The 21,959-nt window shown below is 43.0% G+C and overlaps 2 protein-coding genes across 4 annotated transcripts in view; both read left to right on the top strand.

The window, feature by feature from the left end:
- The window catches only part of FREM1 (FRAS1 related extracellular matrix 1), a 225,559-nt gene extending 207,982 nt beyond the window's left edge, over positions 1 to 17,577 (top strand). For all 3 annotated transcript variants that reach the window (XM_068234783.1, XM_068234786.1, XM_068234788.1), the window contains 6 exons: positions 559 to 606; positions 2,373 to 2,546; positions 4,965 to 5,132; positions 9,918 to 10,024; positions 13,790 to 13,875; positions 16,722 to 17,577. In XM_068234783.1, the coding sequence (XP_068090884.1) occupies positions 559 to 606; positions 2,373 to 2,546; positions 4,965 to 5,132; positions 9,918 to 10,024; positions 13,790 to 13,875; positions 16,722 to 16,915 (777 nt within the window). In that variant the 3' untranslated portion in view covers positions 16,916 to 17,577. The remainder of the gene's footprint in view (positions 1 to 558; positions 607 to 2,372; positions 2,547 to 4,964; positions 5,133 to 9,917; positions 10,025 to 13,789; positions 13,876 to 16,721) is intronic.
- Positions 17,578 to 18,501: 924 nt separating this feature from the next.
- CER1 (cerberus 1, DAN family BMP antagonist) overlaps positions 18,502 to 21,959 on the top strand; it is a 32,906-nt gene continuing 29,448 nt past the window's right edge. The window contains exon 1 of the mRNA XM_068240274.1: positions 18,502 to 18,607. Coding sequence (XP_068096375.1) covers positions 18,502 to 18,607 — 106 coding nt within the window. The remainder of the gene's footprint in view (positions 18,608 to 21,959) is intronic.

A 21,959-nucleotide genomic window follows, 5' to 3' on the forward strand; every position in this document is an offset into this window, starting at 1 on the left:
ATTACTGTGAGAGGACAAGTGCTTGATTCATTTCATTATGGATTACAAACTTATGGACAAGAAAAATCACACAGTAGCCTATCATTTAGTTTATGAACAATATTGACCAACTTTTCCCATAAAGGTGCATAGACACCACTTGATATGTTGCCCATCAGGGATCAGGACCTGATTCCCTAGGGTGACATCACTGGCCAGCCTGTACAGGCGTGTGTTATGCTATGTAGCTGATGACGCGCTGCGTTGCTATGCGAGGGGCGCAGGGACGACGGAGTGGCGCGTGCTGTGATGTCATGTGGCAGGCGAGCGGCACAGGTTGGGGGTCGGCGATCCCTATACACATGCCTGACTATCAGCTGACACAGACAGTATCGGCCACCTCAGTCAGCCGTCTGCATGGTCCTTCATAAATTATGTATAGATCCAGGGTAATTGCATAGGAAACAATTGCTCTAACATGATTTGGTTGTGCTACATACATTGATCAGTTCATATTTGCAAGCTACTGAAACATTTTAAGTTTGTATAAAAGTTTTTTTTTCTTTTTCTGAATTCTAGGTAAAGCCTTCACTGGTGTACAGCAGCGGAACTGATACTATTTATCGAGTAAGTAATTATTCACAATACAAGTGACAGCTATTCAGTGTCTGGGAATGCTGTCTGTCCTTTGAAAGTTAAGTAGAGCTTTTGTAAAGAAAAGTGAACTTTTTTGAGTGACATGTGAATACATTGTATTTGTAATTTTTAGTTCCACATAGTAAAGATAGGTTTTGATTTTAGTCTGTGCTGGTTCTGAAGACAATTCCACTTATTTCCCAACTCCATGACACCAAAGGCTCCTAAGGATGCTCTCACAATGGCATGGTGTGACACGTCAGACAATATAATTCAATTGTGATGTGATGTTAAAATTCAATGGTAAGTTTACACTGGTGAGTTAGCAGTGCATTCCAGTGGGATCATTTGGAATAATACGAGGCATGCTGTGAGGTACCAGATGATGTGCGTGTTGACACAGTTGTGATACTTTTTCTGTAATGCATGCTTTACTGTATGTGCTGCATGGTGTGAATATCAAGCAATGCAACGTTTTCCTTCTGGTGCATTGTGATCATGTTTATACAGGATTTGCAGCAGAATACCCCAGTGTGAAATAAGACTTAGTGCCCTCTCAAAGTATATATATATATATATATATATATATAGAGAGAGAGAGAGAGAGAGAGAGAGAGAGAGAGAGAGAGAGAGAGAGAGAGAGAGAGAGAATGCACTCCAGATTGGGTATTAGATGTAGATTGTCAGTACTTTACAGGAAACCTGTAATGCAGTAAAAAAAAAAAATAAAAAAAATTAACTTACCTGGGGCTTCAACCAGCCCCCTGCAAACGTCGTGTGCCTGGGCAGGACAAAACAATCCCCGCGTTCCATTCTGCGGCTCCACTTCGGTTTCACTGTCAGCGGGCCACTGTTCCTGCACGGTCCTGACTGAGCGTGTCCTTTCTTGCACTCATGTCGCTGGAAGCATCCTGCACAGGTGCAACAGAAATGGAGCCACAGCGGGGGACTGGAGGATCATTTAGTCCGAGGCAGGCACAGGACGTCTGCAAGGGGCCGGTAGAAACCCAAGGTAAGTTCAACTCTTTTTTTTTTTTTACTGCATTACAGGTTTCCTTTAAGAATACTTTTACACTGGTACGCTGCAGTAGCGGTGCGATTTGGAATAATTGCACCACACTGTAGGCAGAAAGTAGCACCACACATTATAGCCATGGTGGGACCAAAGAAAAAAAAAGAACATGCATCTTCCGGTGCACCTCCGGGATTAGCACAGTAACGCACTGCAGCTTGTGTATTCTTCTGCGGTGCCCGGAACACTTCCGTCGCATCGCGTCACACCTCATACAGTGTGTCATGTCTTATTGACTTTATTGGCCAGTGTGACGAGCAACGTGAAGGGGGGAGTACTGCGACATGACTTGCCACGGTAAGTATAAAAGGGGCATAAAATGTTCAAGGTGTCACAGGGACAAGAGACCAGAGGAATAGATAGCAGCAAAGACAGCAATAAAAACTGACAGAGGTTGAAATCCTTCCACACTCTGTCCAAAATAAAGTAAACAACAAAGAAGAGAGATGGATTACAGCACTCAATACAAAAGGCACTTTATTAAGATACAACGGATTTAAAGGCCCGCCAGTGTCAACAGCTGTTTCACATGTTTCCACGCCTCCTCAGGACATGCAGGCTCTTGTCCAATCAAGTAAACATTTTGGTTGCAGTTTTAGCGTGAGCGGAAGCATATCGATAGAAAAATGCCAAATGGGTATGCATTAGGGCATTTGAATACAGCTCATTTTGTTTTTATGTCCAGTATCACAGCATGGTATCGCTTAGAGTTGAAGAAGAGAAGCCAACTTTCAACTCATCTCAGACCGCCAAGTTATCAGTTAGAAGCCATGGCCAGCAGAGGGTGAGAGTCCCGGTGCAGAGGACAGAGACACTACAGTCAGACAGGGCTCTGGATTCTTTCAGTACTGACAAGAAGGTATGTGACTGTGTTTCAAATCAGCAGTAGTTTCGGTGGCACACATAATTCAGAAAGACAAAGTATGGCTTGTTTGTGCAGCCATCCAAAGTTTCTATATATTTCTAATTATAGAAATGTTATTGTAATAGAACGCGGAAAAGCCGCCGCGTGTACTGACAGCAAGGCGGCTGATTCCGCGTCCTGCGCGGCGGTTTGCACGCAGCAGCGTGCGTCTGGTGTGGCTGGGTCTGTTAGTTCACACAGATTGAGGAATACGCGCGCGCGCACGCTGAGAGGCAGAACCTTTATGACAACCAAGGAGGGATCAGCTGACCAGGTTGCAAGTGACTATTGGTTGATCACTAATGGGTGGCACCGGAGAGCGCCGCTCTATATATAGTTACTGCTGGTCAGTCTCAGGTTGTCTGCCGTTGCGAACACTTACGTGGAAGCACTCAGACCTTAGTCAGATCCTACAGTGTGTTAGAACCAGGAGGACCTGGGAATTCACACTGAGCCAGATTACTTCTGTTATCATTGTGTTATACTTCAGACTAGTTCCAGGGTGTCGAGACCACGGACCTCACACCTAAGATTATGGACTCTGTGTTATCATTCTGTTATACTTCAGACTAGTTCCAAGGTGTCGAGACCACGGACCTCACGCCTAAGATTAGGGACTCTGTGTTATCATTCTGTTATACTTCAGACTAGTTCCAGGGTGTTGAGACCACGGACCTCACACCCAAGAATAGGGACTCGGTATTATCTTTGTGTTATACTCCAGACAGTTCCAGGGTGTCGAGGCCACGGACCTCACACCCAAGACTAGGGATACTGTGTTCCATCATATTATACTCCAGACTGGTTCCAGGGTGTTGAGACCACGGACCTCACACCCAAGACTAGGCATTGTTTTGATATCTGTTATGACCTATTGCATTTTTGACTATTCCTCTGCTTTCTGATTCGGTACCTACGCATATCTGATTATTTGTTGCCAACCCTGCCTGCCTTTGGATATCGAATCAGCCTTCTGTCTCTGTACCTTGTCTGTCCGTGTGTTGCCGACCCGGCTTGCCCGACCTTGAGAGCTATCTCTCTCCATTAGAGATAGTCTCCAGACCTGCTAGTGACATCCACCTTTCAGGTGTCACTCACTCACAGGTCCTTCCTACTTTCAGCCTGGGGCTCCATCTCTTTGGAGGTCTCAGACTGTTGAAAGGTTTTTGCACTTCTCAGAGGGCGGTATTGCCCTTACTGCCAAAGACCACCTGCTCCTCGGGTGGTCCAACTCAAAGTCATTACTGTTGCACCAAACACTCACACTATATAGGTGTCCAGAGGTTAGTTATACTTGGATTATCGGTGATTCTGCAGATCATCAATAATCAGGTATATATCTGTATTCTTGGTGATACTGCAGGTCACCAATAATCAGATTCTCTCTGTGTGCTGACACCGATCGTTACAATTATAGAAATATTTAGACATATGTAGAAATATTTCTAATTCTAATTCTCACTGTGAGTGCTGCACATGACTGCACCTGTAGAACTGCTGGTTAATATGACCCAGGAAAAAGTTGGAAAGAGAAATGGTCAATGAGATGCAAATGATTTTAGCTTGGGAATTGAATGCAAGTTGTATACACTTGTGCTCATTAACCCCCACTCCCCCCCCCCCCAACTACACTAACTATAGAACGCTTCCCTGGGTCCGATACCCCCACCCCCCTACCAGATCCCCTGCAATTAACCCTTGCCCCATGCTGCGATCAGGCAGCATGGAGGAGTGCTAAGAAAAGGATCTTACCTGACCTTGTTCCAGCAGTGATCGGGCTCCCCAATACCAATCTCCTGCTCACTTTGCCGAATTGATTGGCTATCGACTTGATGACATCATCAAGCCAGGACCTGGTTCATAAGGCATAAGGGAGGCACAAGCAAAAAAGGAACACAGCTGGCTATCTATGGGGGGGGGGGGGGGGGGACAAGGGGCACATCTGGCTAATTGCAGGGGGGACTAATAAAGGGGCACATCTGGACACATCCGACTCATTATAATGGGGGAGGGGCTAATAAGGGGTACATCCATTGGTCATATAAACATGAAGATTATGGCAATTTCTGTTTTCCAACATGATCAAAAAATCCAACATTCTCATTGACAAAATTGTGCATTCTAACTGACCATAGAATCGTTTCTCGTGATTTTCTCCTCAAACTGACAAGCTTTCTGTACAAATCAATTGTAAAAATCTGCTTGAATTATCACATCTGAGGAAAATATTGTGTGGACCTTTAGAGAACGGATGAGTATCTGATGTGATGCGCTTTATTTGCACTAATAGTAACAACCAGTACAAAATGATTGTTGATGTACTGTATCCACTGGATTTGTGAATATACAGTACATTTTATTTTGTCTTTGCAGGAAAAAGGTACATCCTTTCCTAAGAAATGCACCCCAGACCTGAAAGGACTCTTGCATTTTGATGATAAAAGCCAAAAGCTTTTCCAGTGTGATGGTTTAACGTGGAACACCTGGGTTACTGATGCCAAGTTAATAATGACTCATCACAATGTTACTGCTACTCAGAAGGTAATAGGAATTACAAATGTAGCTTACTAATACTTCTATTAGTGTAAAACCAAACCATGGGCCATATGCAATTCATTTTTTCACCTGAGTTATCTCCTAGGAGATAATTTTCATTTTCTCTGCAAACTAAATTTTCAGCATTTTACAATTGAAAAAGTACCCAAAAAGTTGGTGAACAAGTACTACGAAATTTCTTTTGAGGATTTTCTTGCTTGCTGGTGGCTTAAAGAGTAACTGTCAGGCTGCAGAAGCTAATTTAAACCTCTAGTCTCCTGTGTTAAACAGTTTAGAAGGAAGCCAAAAAGACATTACTGAAGATAAAGATCTATCTTACCTTTGATGTATGCTTATCAGCAATGCTTAGAGCTAAGCAGGACGCAAGCCGCATAACATACTGCAAAGCATTCTGGGGCCCTCCCCTCGGCTGCTAAGGAGAAGACGGGATCAAGTTTCAGCAGCTTCTAAAACTCAGTCCAGCCACAGCACAGATAAATCTCCTGGCAGAGTACACTGCAGGAGTCCGCTATTGTTCCTAGCCACATGGCTCATTAATATGCACTGCACACTGTGTTATTCAGTATGAGCTGTTCTGTGATCAGAAGCAGGCAGGACATGACGACACATTTGGCTTCACAAACATGGAACCTGCCATGAGCTGTCAGGAGCATCATTCTCTGCATATACTATATACAAATTCTGTGAAATCCAAACGTGGACAGTGAAATGCATATGTAATGTAAGTACAGCCAATCTTTAGCTACTGATATATGTGTTTATTTTCTCTGAGACCCTATACCTAACAGCTCCTCTTTAAAAGACATTTTATGACAAGTTGTAAAAATAGCAACTAGGAGGAAACTCGGTAGAAAAATGTAATTGCATATGGCCCCATGTCTCAGTAATGAAGAATCCACCCTTGGATGCTGGGTCACACTGCAATGGTAAAACGTAAGTGAGGGAAGTAGCATGTCTATAACACCTGGCTGTGGAACAGAATAAGAACAATGCTGACAGGTGTAGATAGAAGTGTTATGCCGTGCATACACGGCTCGTTTTATGTGCCGGATCGAGCCAGCGGCTCGATGCCGGCACATCCCCGCTCGTCCGCGCATGCGCACGGATCGATTGCCGCTCGTCCTTCCGGCGCTTTCTTATCACCGCTCGATTCCCTGCCATTGTCCGCTGGCGGGAATCAAGCGGGCGCGGGTCGAGCGGCATGATCGGGCCAGCTGAATATTATCAGCTGGCCGGATCAGCTGGTCGATACACGGTACAGAAACGTACCGTGTATCCCCAGCATTACACAGTCTATATGCTGCAGTGTTGGTAATTTGACACCAGAAGGATTGTAGCATGAGCACAAACTTTTGATAAGGAGCTCCAGGAAAGGAGGCAAAGCATTTCTTGCATGTACAGGACAACTTTTCCAGAACACTGCTTGTACTCACAGCCAACAAACCCGCTTTAGTATGTGTAAAAACAAAGGCTAAAGCACCTTTAAGGGTACAAATAAAACATGTTTGCTAGTGTATAAAATTAAGAGAGGGAGTTGTTTTTTCAAATACATTAAGCTCTTATACATAGCCAGGACAAGGTCCTCCAGCACCCAAGGCTGAGACACCAAAATGCGCCCCCGCATCCCTCCCACCCCAGCTATCACACACTGATTGCTATTAGAGTAAGAGGCACCCCAGGGCCCCCCAACCCCTCCCCCCACACCTTAATCTCTACTTATCTGGCTTGTAGTCACAATAGGGGAAAGCTAGCTGAGTGAGTTGTGCACCCCCTCATACACTGCGTCCTGAGGCTGGAGCCTCTCTCGCCTCTGCCTCGGCCTGGACCTGCTCTTATATCTTAATAAACTGTGATCAGTTGTAGAGACCTCCATCTCAAACAAGGGAACTGCAGTAGATCCATAGCACAGGAGACTGGCATTGCACCAAGACGCAGAACATTTTATCGCGCTTTTCTCCTGGCAGACTCAAAAAGCCAGTCAGCCACTAGGACGCACTTTATAAGCAGTAGCAGCATTATGGAGTCTTGCCCATGGTCTCCTACTGAATAGGTGCTTGCTTACTGAACAGGTAGACCTGAGATTTGAACCCAGGTCGTCTGTGTCAGAGGCAGAGCACTTAAAGGACAACTATCAAAGCTGATGATTTTTGCAAAAGTCCTGTAATAGAGTGGAGAGACTTGGAAATGATAAATAGTCATAAGCTACTTGTCGGTTTTTCATGTGTCCCTGAACTGCACTGTTCAAAGGGCGTCCCATATTAGATGTGTCGATTTATCATTCCCAAGCCCCTCTTCTCTTCTACAGGGTTTCTGCCAAAATCTTCAGCTTTGATAGTTGGCCTTTAAAGGATACCCCAACTGAAATGTGACATAATGAGATAGACATGGGTATGTACAGTGCCTAGCACACAAATAACTATGCTGTGTTCCTTTTTTATTTTTCTGCCTGAAAGAATTAAATATAAGGTATGCAAGTGGCTGACTCAGTCCTGACTCAGACAGGAAGTGACTACGGTGTGACCCTCACTGATAAGAAATTCCAACTATAAAACACTTTCCTAGCAGAAAATGGCTTCTGAGAGCAAGAAAGAGGTAGAAAAGGGGAATTTCTTATCAGTAAGGGTCACACTGTAGTCACTTCCTGTCTGAGTCAGGACTGAGTCAGCCACTTACATACCTGATATTTAACTCTTTCAGGCAGAGAAAGAAAAAAAGGAACACAGCATAGTTATCTGTGTGCTAGGCACTGTACATACACATGTCTATCTCATTATGTCACATTTCAGTTGGGGTATCCTTTAACCATTACACTATTCAACTACTGCCACACCAGCCACACCAAGACCATCACTTTTTTATGTGAGATTTACCTGGCAGCTTGAGGTCTGCCTCAAGCCTAGAAGCTATCACATGTGTATTTGCTGGAGGTCACTTATGAAAACCATCAGCATTGGAATCTGGTGATGAGCATCTTGCTATACTTATAAGTAGGCAAAATCATTGTATAAATATCCTTAGCTGTGATTCCTTCTGCGCATTTTTCCGACATCTCACTCCAGTAAGATTTTAGGAGCAGTTCTACAGTGGTGAACATAACAAACATACACAAAGTTCCTCCTTTATAATGTAATAGTTCACTCAATCAAGAGCATAACCAGTGTAAGGTATTAGGTATACAAAATAAGAATTTTCATACTGAAGGAAATTTACCATTAAAGGGATTAGTTAGGGTTAGGTGATTGCTAGGGAAACAAAAACAGCATCGCAAACCAAAATAGCAGAGAAACTGACAGTGACGTTGCATAGGCTGTGACTGCACCAAGGCTCCTGGACACAAGGGGCCCATATATGGCCCTCTTTTAGATGCTGCACTTTATTTAGCATTAGTGGTTATGATCACCTCTATATGTGCTTTGAATAGTGGTAATCATACATCAACAAACTATTCCTTTCTCTCTCCTTACTCCTCTTTCATACACTGGCTGTCCTTGGAAAGTTGGTGTCGGTCTTCTGTATCATATAATTATTACAGTACTGGTCGAAGGGCCCAGTGTAATAGTTGCATGTCAGATATGGTTAATAAGATGCTTATGATGAATGAAAATATAATGCAAATTGTATATATCTTAAAAGTGAGGCAATCAAATGCACTTTCTGCCTATTTTAATTCACCCAATTTCAAGCTGCATACAGTTTGCATTATATTTGCCTACTAGTGAGAATTATTAGCATCTCATTGGCTATCTCTAGTGTTTACCTGTATGATCTGGTACTGATGCAAACCTGTTACCATCCATTGAAATTTCACACTTACAGCATGACATGCTTCTTACATAGCCTTAAGTCCCATACACACACTCAACAGTCAACAGCTGCCTTTTATGCAGCACAATTATCAAACAACTTTTGTTATGAAACAAGTTGAACAACCAAAAAAAAGTTTCTTGCTATTGTTCAAACAACTGCTAAAACGTAAATCCAACTGTTGGATTGACAGCTTATCAGTTGTTTGAACAATAGCAAGCAGCTTTTTTTTGTTGTTCAACTTGTTTCACAACAAAAGTTGTTTGATAATTGTGCTGCATAAAAGACTGCTGTTGAGTTTGTGTATGAGGCTTTAAGCTATGTACGCACTTTCAATTTCTGTTGCCCGCAGGGATTGGAACTTGATAGTTCAGGTTACAGTTTGGGGCCGACTTCTGTACAGACACGTCATTAGCCTAGAAGCCAGCGGGACAATGTGCTCCTCATGATGGAGAGGTTTAGGGGGCAGGGTCAGTGGGGGAACAATGCGGTCAGGGGGATTGCTCAGGCATCAGACATCGCTAAATATTTGGCATTCCAGGTCTTAAGCGATGGTGGGGGGCACCTCTACACACACTAGATCCTTGCCCGGAGCAGTCTTTTATCGTACCTTCCGGTTTAAACTAGAGTATTACTTCTTTCTCCTGGTTGCTTGCAGCTTAGCAAAGCTATAGAAAAGAGATATTGTAATAAACATATATCCGTGTTATGTAACTGAATGTGGGTGTGTGGTGGATTTTGTTCTTCCTCTATATTGATGTATTTATGGTTCAGAATTTCTAGTAATTAACAACCCTTTCTTGGAGCTACAGAGGCAGCTGAACACAATATGGTGATATTAAGGCGCTTTCCATGTTGTGGTTGCACATAAGCTCTGTTATTCAGCTGTGCTCAGGCTGAGGTGCTAGAGCCCATTCTCTGGAAAGAAGCCATTTTTCTATTAATTATAAATTGTATATGTTTCAGGCAACAAAATGTCCATTTGGCTGGACTCCACATGACAGCAGCTGCTACAAACACATCACTGAGCAGAAGGCCACATGGATCGCCGCAGCTCGGATATGTCGGGAACAGTAAGAAGATTGCTTTATTTTCTGGATTATTTGTAACAGAAAAAAAAAATCTAAACAGAAACACACTAACATTCTACTATTAAGTAGAATATACACACAATCTAGTGTATATTTATTGTTTTTATATTATTAAGAAATATGATCTATATTGGCTACAAAACATGCCAGACAAGGAGAAACGACCTTTCCATAATATTTTGTGTTTATATTTTTCAACTAAACTTGCTTAGCTATGAATTACTTACTAATCACATTTGGACAAATTTGGCAATATTCATTGTAAAACAAAAAGTGTAAACAAACTGATTATTGAATAATCAAAATTAATAAATGAATTCACCACAATAATGAGTGTTATAGAAACAAAAAATAGCACTGTAAAATGCACCTGGTACTGTAGGAAGAAATCATGTGGCTGCATAAAATATGAATTTCATTACCCAATTTTGGATATTTCTGGTTGTATTGCGTAAAGTAGTTATGCGCACGTTAGCCCACCTGAACTGAAAATAACCTGATGACATCAACAATTCTATCTGTAGTTATACTCATTAATAGCATTTTCTTGGAATATCAGTCTGTATTTAAAAGCTAAAAAAAAGATTAAAGTTTTTATTGTCTCAGCTGACTGATGACAGTTGTAAGCTAGGTCTACACGTAGCGATCCGGCTTATCAATCGAGCCACTGATGCGGCTAGATTGATAAGATCCGACAGGTCGGATCTCGCCACCGCCGCCGATTCCCTGCTCATTCCCCACGAGGGGACAATGGCAGGGAATCGAGCGGAAGATAAGCGGCGCCGGCGGGGACGAGGGCGGATCGAATCCGATGCACGCGCAGGCGAGCGGGGACGCGGCGGGGACGCGGAAGAGGCGATCCGGCGGCTAATCAAGCCGCCGGATCGCTATGTGTAGATTAGGCTTTAGATGTTTTACAACCCCCATGTTGAACTATTGGCCTTTTTTCCTTAAATTTTTCCATCACTCAGTTATCTCTCTGTCATGCATGCATGAGTTTTACAGCCTGTAATTACTTATCGGTAAAGGTGCGTACACATGTCCAACAAAGTGGTTGGGAATTGGTTATAACCCTCCCTAACATTTATATAGCACTTTTCTTCTGTTGGACTCAAAGTGCTCAAGAGCTGCAGCCACCAAGGGCATGCTCAAGGGGCCATTCTGCAGTGTTAGGAAGTCTTGCCCAAGGACCTCTTACTGAATAGGTACTGACCCTAGCCAGGACCCGAACCCTGGTCTCCCAACCAACTGAACGACCAACTCATTTACATATTGTGCACGCAAGCGGACTGCATGACATGGCTGCATTCAAACGACTTGTACACACATGCCCAACTGCACAATGTCAGCTTAATATTTGGGTGAATTGATTCACCGGATGGATCTGGCAAACCGCCTGTTATCAATCGCTCATCTAGTCATTTGCCACGTGTACACACGACTGATTGTTGTCAAACAGCCCAGAATCAGACGACAATTGGGCAGATTTGTTGAACATGTGGTGCGTACGAGCCCTAAAAAGTAGTTACAATATAGTCCAACTGAGTCTGACTGAAGAAACTGTCATTCTGAGCCCTGGAAGTTTAACCCTTTTTTTTAAAAAAAAAAAGGAACACAGCTTAGTTCTATGTATGCTTAAAGAGAACCCGAGGTGTGTTTAAAGAATGTTATCTGCATACAGAGACTGGATCTGCCTATACAGCCCAGCCTCTGTTGCTATCCCAAACCCCACTAAGGTCCCCCTGCACTCTGCAATTCCTCATAAATCACAGCCATGCTGTGAGGCTGTGTTTACATCTATAGTGTCAGTCTGCTGCTCTCCCCGCCTCCTGCATAGCTCCGGTCCCTGCCCCCATCCCTTCCCTCCAATCAGCAGGGAGGGAAGGGATGCAGGCGGGGACTGGAGTTCTGCAGGAGGCGGGGAGAGCAGCAGACTGACACTATAGAGATAAACACAGCCAGCTCTGACAAACTGTTTGTCAGCAGCATGGCTGTGATTTATGAGGGATTGCAGAGTGCAGGGGGACCTTAGGGGGGTTTGGCATAGCAACAGAGGCTGGGCTGTATAGGCAGATCCAGCCTCTGTATGCAGATAATATTCTTCAAACCCACCTCGGGTTCTCTTTAACACTGTGCATATATGTGTTTATTTAATCATGTCACATATCAGTTCAGGTAATTATCACAAAAACAGACACAGCAATCACATACACAAAATCGCCCCCTTACGTTAGTAGATAAGCATTTCAATGAATTGTTATCAGCAGTCAAACACTTTACCATGGGAGGTTTGTTTACAGGTTAATACTGCTATACAAGACTTGCTGTAAATTAACCCCGTTTTGCTCTACTCTATGCATCCAGTATATGCTGTAAATTGCTATACATACAAAAGCCAGTTTTGCTTAGCTTATTTCCCCATGCTGCAGAATAAATGTGGGGGCCAGTCAGACATCCCCCTTATAATATTGCATGGATAAGTATCTGCTTATATTTCTCAGCATTGAAGACAACATGGACCCGATGTACAAAAGGCTGGTCATTTTTCTGTACACATTTTACTGATTCTAAGATCAGGGAGGCACTGGTCATTACTCTGTTAGTGCATCACCATGGTAATGCTTGGTGTAATGCACGTTTCCATAGCAACAGGTGTGGCACTAACAGAGTAACGGGTGGTGCTCCCCTGGCATTAGAACCGGTAGTGCAGGCAGCGCATGGCAAAGTTACCAGCATTTTTCTGCAGCAGGCCCTATAAATCTGGACCAAATCCCCAACTATATTTGCAGAAATGCCACCCCAGTCTTGAGAAGATCCTCTATCATGTTTCAATGTTGTCTGCAGACACTCATTATTGTACCACTCTACATCCCTTCAGAGATCAAGCTGTCAACTTTTACAGCCAAGTATTTTGTATTTTGTCTCAGCATTCCAGAACACCTGCTGCCATTTTTCTGCACCCCAGTTCTTATGTAATTATTCATAGTTGAGCTGCTTGCCCTGTTTCCAAGTTGCAGGAGTAGCATTGTGGCCCCAACTCCTCCATGAAGACCTCTTCTGGCCAGATCTCCAGACTGCAGATGGGTGTACCTGAGGCCCACAGGTTTTGGCCAGTTCTGAGCCAATTGCTCTTTTGGACATCTCCTGAATTATAAGGAAAATACGTATTTGCATCACTGTCACTGCAGCTTCTTGGCTGTTCTCAAAGTTGCCTATTTCTTTGTGCATCTTCAAAAGAGCACATCTTAAAACCACATTCTTTACAGTCTTTACCTGGAAGGGACCTTGCAGATGTAGTATAACTACCTTGTGTCTTGTTGCTGTCTTCTGTCTTGCCATGTGGTATGAGCTGCAACATGAAACCGTCTTCCACATCCCCACTTTGGTAGCAGAGTTTGGCCTTTCCAAACCTCCTACACCTGATTACTGTGTTTCAACCTGGTTGTAAAAATGATCATCGGCACCTGATTGGTATAACTGGTTAATTAACCTCTGACTATAATGCTACAAAATTATGGACTTTGTACAAGTGTAGCTATAAGAATTGATGCTGTCTCAAGGGCAATGGTAATCACACCAAATAATGATCTGGTTTAGATTTTTCAAGATAAGCTCACTGTTTATATATTTTAAAGTTTTGTTACTTTACCTGCGTAAAACCTTTGCACTGTACTGTATATCACTTATAGAATCTAGTATCTTTACAGTGTTCAAGTGCTATTTTTTTCTTGTTTGGTCACAATACAGGTACCATGCAACACTTGTAGATATTTTCAGTAAAGAGCAGATGGACTGGTTGTGGAACTTTAGTGCCAGGAAGTCATTTTGGATAGGTAAGTATTTCATTGTAATCAGAATTAATATTCTGTATTTACTTCAGTGGACAACTGTTTATTGCTGTTAATCAGCTAGGTGGGATGCTACTCTAGGGGCTTGAGTCACAAACCCGTGCTAACTGTTTGCACGGAGCGTGCTAAACGGTTAGCACGTGAAGTGCCGCTTGCGGACATTTGCGCGCGATCACACGGACTTTTGCACGCAATCGGTGGCCAATCACGTGCAAAAGTCTGCGTGATCGCGCGCAAAAGTCTGCGAGAGGCACTTCACGGGCTAACTGTTTAGCACGCCACGTGCAAACAGTTAGCACGGGTTTGTGAATCAAGCCCAAGGTATTTCTGCTACATGAAGTTACAAAAGTCACATTAGTGTTCAGCATTTCCCTTCACTAAAAATAGGATTTACAGAGGATTTGGACAAGTGGATGTTCACTGCAGACCTGCTGAATGGATCTGGCTGTGAACAGATTAGGTGACGCTTAGAACTTCTTACGATTTCATACATCCCTCTTTAAAGGGAACCCGAGCTGAGAGGGATATGGGTGCTGCCATTTAAACAATGCAAGTTGCCTGGCTGTCCCCCTGATACTCTGTCTCTAATACTTTTTGCCATAGACCCTGAACAAGCATGCAGCAGATCAGGTGCTCTGACTCGTCTGACTGGATTAGCTGCATGCCTGTTTCAGGGTTGTGACTCAGACACGACTGACTCCAAAAAATCAACAGAACTGCTGGGCAGGGCAACTTGTATTTTCCAAAAGGAAATAAATATGGCAGCCTCCATATCACTCTCACTTTGGGTTCCCTTTAAGTATTTTAGTAAAGACTCATCAGTCAAAATATCACATTATGAAAATGATGCATGCATAAGAAATGAGATAGATGTATGTATGTCCCATGACACACATGTTTAATGTTTTGTTTATATCATATGATATAAACATATTCATTATGACAATACTGGGCACCTTGGCAGGGACGGATCTGGGGGGGGAGGGGGAGGGGCAAGCGGGTATCTTGCCCCAGGCGCAGTTTGTTGAATTCTTAAAAAGGCGGCAAAATGAATGGCAGTTTAGGCGCCAAAACCGGACCTTTAGGCGCCAAAACTTGACCTTGCCCCAGGCGCAACTTGGTCTTGATCCGTCCCTGCACCTTGGCGCCTGAATGGTTAACCCTCTGGCCTTACACCTTTGTAGAGTTGGATTCAGAATTCCAGGACATTGTTTGCATGGAGTTTGTATGTTTTCTGTGAGTTTGCTAGGATTTGTCCAGGTGCTCTTGTTTCCTAAAAACTGGCTTTACAATGTAGGGACATTAGGTTGTGTACCACTTTGAGGGATTGTGCTATGGAAAAAATGCCAGTGCTATATAAAATATAAAGGTGCCCATTAGTAGTACAAAGTTTAGTGAATGATCATTTTATCAGTCAGATTATTCACATCGTGTTGTACAAAAACAGAGAAGCTGGTGGGTCCAATTGATCCTCAATGATCGCTGTATCGATCTTGTCATTAAAGAACTGGTTAATTGCCATGGCGGATTTTTTTCACACTTACGATTGCAACTGGTTTTAATATTGGGAATAGTTTGGTTCCTTTAATGCTGTAAATCACTGCAAAAGCTACGTACACATGCATGAATAATGTCGGCTTAGGCGGCCAATAATGACGAGGCGATAACCAGGCATGTGTCTATTAGCCCCCGCCTGCCTACCTGCAAGCGATCCACCAGGTGGATCAACTTGTCCGAACTACAGCCGATCCCAGTGTGCACTGCACTCCCCAACCCGCTGCATGACGTACCGTACCTGCCGCTCCGTCGGCCCTTCGCCCCTGCATAGTAAGACAGTGCATCATCAGCTGCTATACAGCTGACTTCACATCCATCCGTATAGCAGCACAGCAGCACAGCAATGTTGCCCGAGGGATCGGATCCCAATCCCTGATGGGCGACATCAGTCATAGGTGTGTACGCAGCATTTTGATGGACAAGAAGGTGCCCAGATTCCACCCCTTTTTCATCATCACCATTCTCTGTGAACATAGATCACATGACCCTGTACACCCCCTCCCTGTGCTAGTGAGAGATTAGCTCTTTGTGGTTAGCACTGCAACTACAGCAGTTTCATAATGGTTAACATTAGCTGGAATGCAGTGCTGGCCACAAAGTGTCAATCTTTCAGTGTCGCGGAGCGGAGCTGGAGCATAAGAGAATTTCACTATTGGCAGTTGCATATCCTCTCTGCTGCTAGCTTCAGGCTTTCTCGAGGGATCTCTGGTTCACTTGACTGACTTTTCCTCAGGAAATCGCTATGGAATGGCTGCATCATCTAAGAAAAGTGTGTGAGTAATGGCAGAGTCCAATATTCACTTCTACTTACAATGAAACATTAGGGAGGATTAACTTTTTAGCACCTACCCGTCAACAGTAATGGCTCTGACACAGTGACTGGAAATGTTTACATTTAAATGCATACTTTGTTATTTTGGGCTTTATCCCATTTGGTTTGCTGTTGCTATAAAAGTGGCTGAGTAATGCTGCTGTTACTCATCATCTTTCATTTGAAGTCATTGGATATATTCAATAAACCTTGTTAAGGTGTGCAGGTAGGGAATATCATGTTTACCACATTACGTAACCTGTCATGTGATTTGCATAACTCGTGTTTTATGTGCAACACCTACATTGCTCATGTAAAACGTAACATAGGTGTTCCATATATAATGCAATTTCCGCAAACTAAGGAACTGATTACTTCATTTGCAAAAATTCCATTAAACTTAATGTGCACTGAGTAACGGCCCTGAGCATAGATAATTCATACTTGCAATCTGTTTTACAAGGACTAAATGATCGAGTGAACAGCGGAACGTGGGAATGGATAAGAGGAGAGAAGGCAATCTTCACCAACTGGAAAAAGGGTCCACCTCGCCGGGCAAGGAAAGGGAAGAATTGTGTCTCGGTACACAAAAAAGGCAAATGGCAGGTCAAAAACTGCCAGAAAACGAATCACTACATATGCTCAAAGAAAGTGTAGTGTACCGACCTGTACATCATCAATGTACATTTCTTGTTATATTTATTGTGTTACATTTCAGTAGTTTTAACTTAGTATATTTTAACAATGTTTAATTCTGACATACTGCATTGTAAAGAGTTAAAAGAATAAAACATGTTTTATACTTAATAAGACATCCATTCAGACATGTGAATGCTGTGGCCTGTGAAGGGAAGTAGATAATGGCTAATGCTGGGAATACACGATGCGTTTTTTCGGTCAAATTTCCATCCGATCAATTTTCGATTCGATTTTACGGTCAATTTCCTGCTCTATTCTCTTATTTTTTTTTGTCTATTTCCATTCATTTTTATGAGAAATTGATCAGAAAACCAATACAAAATAAGATCGGACATGTCTGAAATTGTCTATCGAACCATCTAAAACGTATGGAGTATTCCCAGCATAAGTTCACAGTGAATCTTTTGCGATGCGCATGTGGCAACTGTATTACAGTGCATGGTACCTAGTCACCACCAGCGATTTAAAAAGTGGGCACAACGGTGTCAAATGCCGCACAGCTTGGGGCACATTACATCAGTACATAAGGCAGGGTCACATGGTACAGACACTCCTGGAGGCAATAGAGAAAGTTGAGGAACACAGGAGGAGGCAAGTCAGCAAGCAGGTAAGCCTGCAACACAGCCTGAAAGGGGGGCAACAAAGCTCAGAAGGGGGGTACACATTACATGGGGGGAAAACCTGGGGGCCCAGCAGGTGGAGGCAGTGGTGTGGTAGCTTTCCAACAGATTTCATGCTGAAATTACTGTGCAGTGTGTGGGAAGCTAATAGATCCCTCTCTGATCAGATTCTATCAGAGAGAGATCTATCTGATGGACGATTGGGTGACCATCGAGTAATGTATGGCCACCTTTAAAGTATTAAACTTGTAAGTTGAAGTTGTACATAAACTTGTTTAACCGATCCTGGACCACGCTAATTGAAATATACGCCCTGTTGGGACCTGTTATCCCTGGCAGGGTGTAGATTTCAATTAGCCTGCTACATGCTCCTGCCGCTACCACCGATCGCTATGAGCTGCAGCTATGGAAAAGCAGTGCGATCGGTGGGTCTGTGTGGCGTGACCTTGGAAGGCCCTGTATTTTTGTACCAATAGTCTCTGGCCCTTAAGGGGCCAGAAGACCACTGGCACTTAAGTGGTAAATAGCTTAGTGGAAGTTTATATGCATAGGCTCAATGATCAGATGTGTTCCTGAGTCTGCTATGAGAAAAAATATCAATGAGTTTACATGAAACACTTATAAATCTGAATAACCAAGCAGCTCAGGGTGACCCAGAACCACTAACCTGGCTTTAGGGGCATTAAGAGATAATTTGCATATTTAACAGTGATGCATTATGGGAAACCACAGTTGCTCACTTAAAGTGACCCTGCGCCATGAAGGGTCGCGCGTGCTCGCCCCCTCTGTGTACCCGTTGCGTCATTACTGTGGCCTTCGTAAGAGTCATGCACATGTGCAATTCAATCTTTAGAGAGCCGCGCATGCACAGGAGTCTTACGGTGGCCGGCATGATGATGCGGCTGGTACGCAGCGGGGGCGAGCATGTGCGACAAGACGGTGCATTACCGGAGCTGCCAGTGGGAGCGCAGAGGAGACCAGGAGGAAGCCAGGGACCTCGTGGGCTACGGTGGGCTGGAAGAAGCCCCAGGTAAGTCCTTTTTTCTATTACACAGCTCAAGGTACCTTTAAAGCTGAATTATCGTGAATACCTTCTGTTTTAAGAAGGCAAATTACACCGAGCGTTGTAAATCTGAGTGATCATCTGTCCTTGTGTAAACTTTGCCGTGTCCTATGATCTATAGACCAACAGAATTTTGTGACGTTTGCTAGTGATAGTTATTGAGTTAAATATTAAGGCAGCCTGCATTGCTGAGCTTAGATATGCCTCCATGAGATGGACACGTCCCAAATTACCAAGTGCCTCCCAGGCATATGTTTAATAAAGACGCAAGATCGCTTTTAGTAGAATATTTGCAATATTACGGTAATAGATAATCGGTAATAATATAGAAATTCTACTACTTATGCTTGTTCCCTATTTATCTTATCTTACCCTACTTTCACACTAATCTCCCCCCCCCCCCCCATATGCCTAACACTTACCTACCCCCTAACCTCTTATAACACTAACCTTCCACCTACGTACACCACTGCAATTATTACCAATAGTAGAATATCAGTAATGTTACCGATCTTCTACCATCAATCGTTACTGATATTCTGCCATAGTCCTCACACTAACCTTCGCCATCTATGCCTAATCCTGGGCATACACGGCTCATTTTTGAGCCATTAAGATGGCTTGATAGATAATTTCCGACATGTCCGATCTCCCGCTCGATTGTTTCGCCGCTCGATTCCAGAAGCATTGAATGGAAAAAAAAGAATAAAGACGAGCGGAAGATAAGAGAATTCACTGCGGAATCGAGCGGCAAAAACAAACCGTGTATGCCCAGCATAACACTAACCTCCTCCCTACCTACACCTAACAATAATCTACCCCCTACAATATACAGTACATAACTATTCTAAATTTTTGTGGCATCAGATATAGTTGTTAAAATATATAGAACCATTATCCTATATTATAATCCCCCTGTGTACATTCCTGTTCCTGTGTCCATGCGTTTGCGCTACTGCGCATGTGCCACACGGATAGCCGTTGGGACAGGAGCAGGACAGGCCAGGGGGCCAGCTGGGCGTGTGTACGGTGGGTGTGGTGGGCAGGCGCGCATGTGTGCTGACATGTGCTGGTGGTGACAGACCTAGAGCCCGTTTTTAAACAGGCTTAGGTCAATTAGTCGGATATAATTATTATTATTATTGGTGCACCCTAGTTATACAGGCTGTGCCTATGGTAATGGGAAACCAGTAAACTAACATTGAACATATAGCCACGTCCAAATGTCCTTCCACCCCAATTATCTGTTTCACTTCTTAGCACCCGGAGAGCGCCCCAGAGCAGATGATGGCTGGTGAATTCACTGCCTAGTGCTGCTCATCTCCCTTCCCAATATGAGAGCTGCTGTGCAGGAGATTGAAAGAGACAGGTTCAGGAACTTATTTCCTCTGTACTTTTTTACAGAAAAATACATTGCATGCATGCATAAAATGAATGCAGCAATTAATACACAGCTGAATTGTGTCTTTTACATGTGACTGGAACTCAACCTTGATGTAAATCATGCAATCATGCAATATACACACAATGTTAGATTTAAATGTGAATCTTGCTTATATACGGTAAACATACTATCAATACACCAATTTGGTATTGTAAGTAAAGACCGCATGTAGAATGGGATTAATAATACAAATGTTTCCTCATGATCATTCATATTCTGTCATTACAACCACATTTACACCCCCCACCTATATTAACACAGTCCCTTGCCACCGGCGGAGGCAGGCTCGCTACAGATACTCATTTGATTAAATCGTTGATGCAGGCTTAATCAGCACAGTAGATGCATGCTTATGTTTAACAAAACTAATTTGTGATAATTATTGGTTAAATAAAGTTATTATGTGATTGTGTTATAATACAGTTCCAATTAAATTTGCTGTCATAACAGACTTGCCTCCTGTAATAATTATATTGATAGCCAAAAAGTAGACACGGGCCATTTCATGGTGTGTTAAATATCTGCCTACAGTGTAATATACACAGCAGGCTAAGGGTGGTAAGTGCATGCCGACACGTAGCCTGTAGAGATGGCCAGTGAAAGATTAATCATTTTGAGTTGATGCATATCTTATGTTTTTAATATTTTGCAACTGTATAGAGCTTGGAATTGGATCAATTAGATTATGATTTGTCCAATTCCAAGCTGTATACATTTTCGTACATACAACTGATACAGCTTGAATACAATTAACATAACATTTGCATCAACTTTGAATGATTAGTATCTCACTGACACTGACCATTCCAGTAGCCTCCTAGTGTTGCTCCATTCTCTTAGGCTAACTTCACAGTGGAGTGTTGTGGTGAGATGTAACAGAGGCATTTTATCGCACATAACTGCACTACAATTTTAAGTCTATACGACTTTCAGAGTGTGTACAATGCGATCCAACAGACTAAAGTATCCCACGAAGAGTATGCAGTGCGTTAAGAATGGCAGTGAGGCATACTTTTCATTTACTGTATGCTTCATTGTATGTGATGCAATGCTTGACTTTTCCTCTCTGCTGCGTTAGCACCTTGGGTTCCCTCTAAGTGCTTAGCTCTTGTGCAGTCTTTTCTATCAGACACAATCTAGGAATAAGGCACTCACGATCGCATGGGGGCCCAGAGCTGTGGGGGCCCAGCTGCTAACCTTCCTTTTCTATGATACGTGGTGCTATACTTCATATCAGGTGTTTTTGTGGCTACGCTTGTTATGGGTGTAAAGATCATTATAGCCACACTTGTTTTATGACCCTTGTTAGATGGGCCCCAAGGCCATGAAGGGGACCAAGGGGAGGCAAGGGAAGGATTGTGAACATTGGGGAACCCCATCAAAGTTTTACTGGGGGGCCCCATGAATTGTAGTTACGCCAATAATAGCGTTGTGTCCATTACATAAAATATGCGTCCATATCCATTAAAAAAATGCATGTCAAACTGGCAGTTTGTATATTGAAAACATCAAGAGACAATGGTTTTGATTCACAGTTTTTATCTCAATTATAATTTCTTTTCATGTCGCCTCCTATTTGTAAAACTACTTTCATTATATAAAATAAATAAATAAGCCGTTTCTTATTAACGTCAAAATCTTTTATTGCCTTATTTTTAGTACTTTTTTTTTGCTCCTTGGGTGCTCCAAGGCTTCACGTAGATGGTACAACCAGAGAGGGGTCTTATGAATGAGCTGCAAATAGTGGTGGATTGAAGGGGAACGTCAGTCTAAACAAACATACTGTCATTAAGTTACATTAGTTATGTTAATTAAAATAGAGGCAAATGTTTGTGTTTTCATGGGGCAGCCATCATTTTCATGGGGCAGCCATCA

The sequence above is a fragment of the Hyperolius riggenbachi genome, chromosome 1, assembly GCF_040937935.1.
Source record: "Hyperolius riggenbachi isolate aHypRig1 chromosome 1, aHypRig1.pri, whole genome shotgun sequence".
NCBI classification, from domain to species: Eukaryota; Metazoa; Chordata; class Amphibia; order Anura; family Hyperoliidae; genus Hyperolius; species Hyperolius riggenbachi.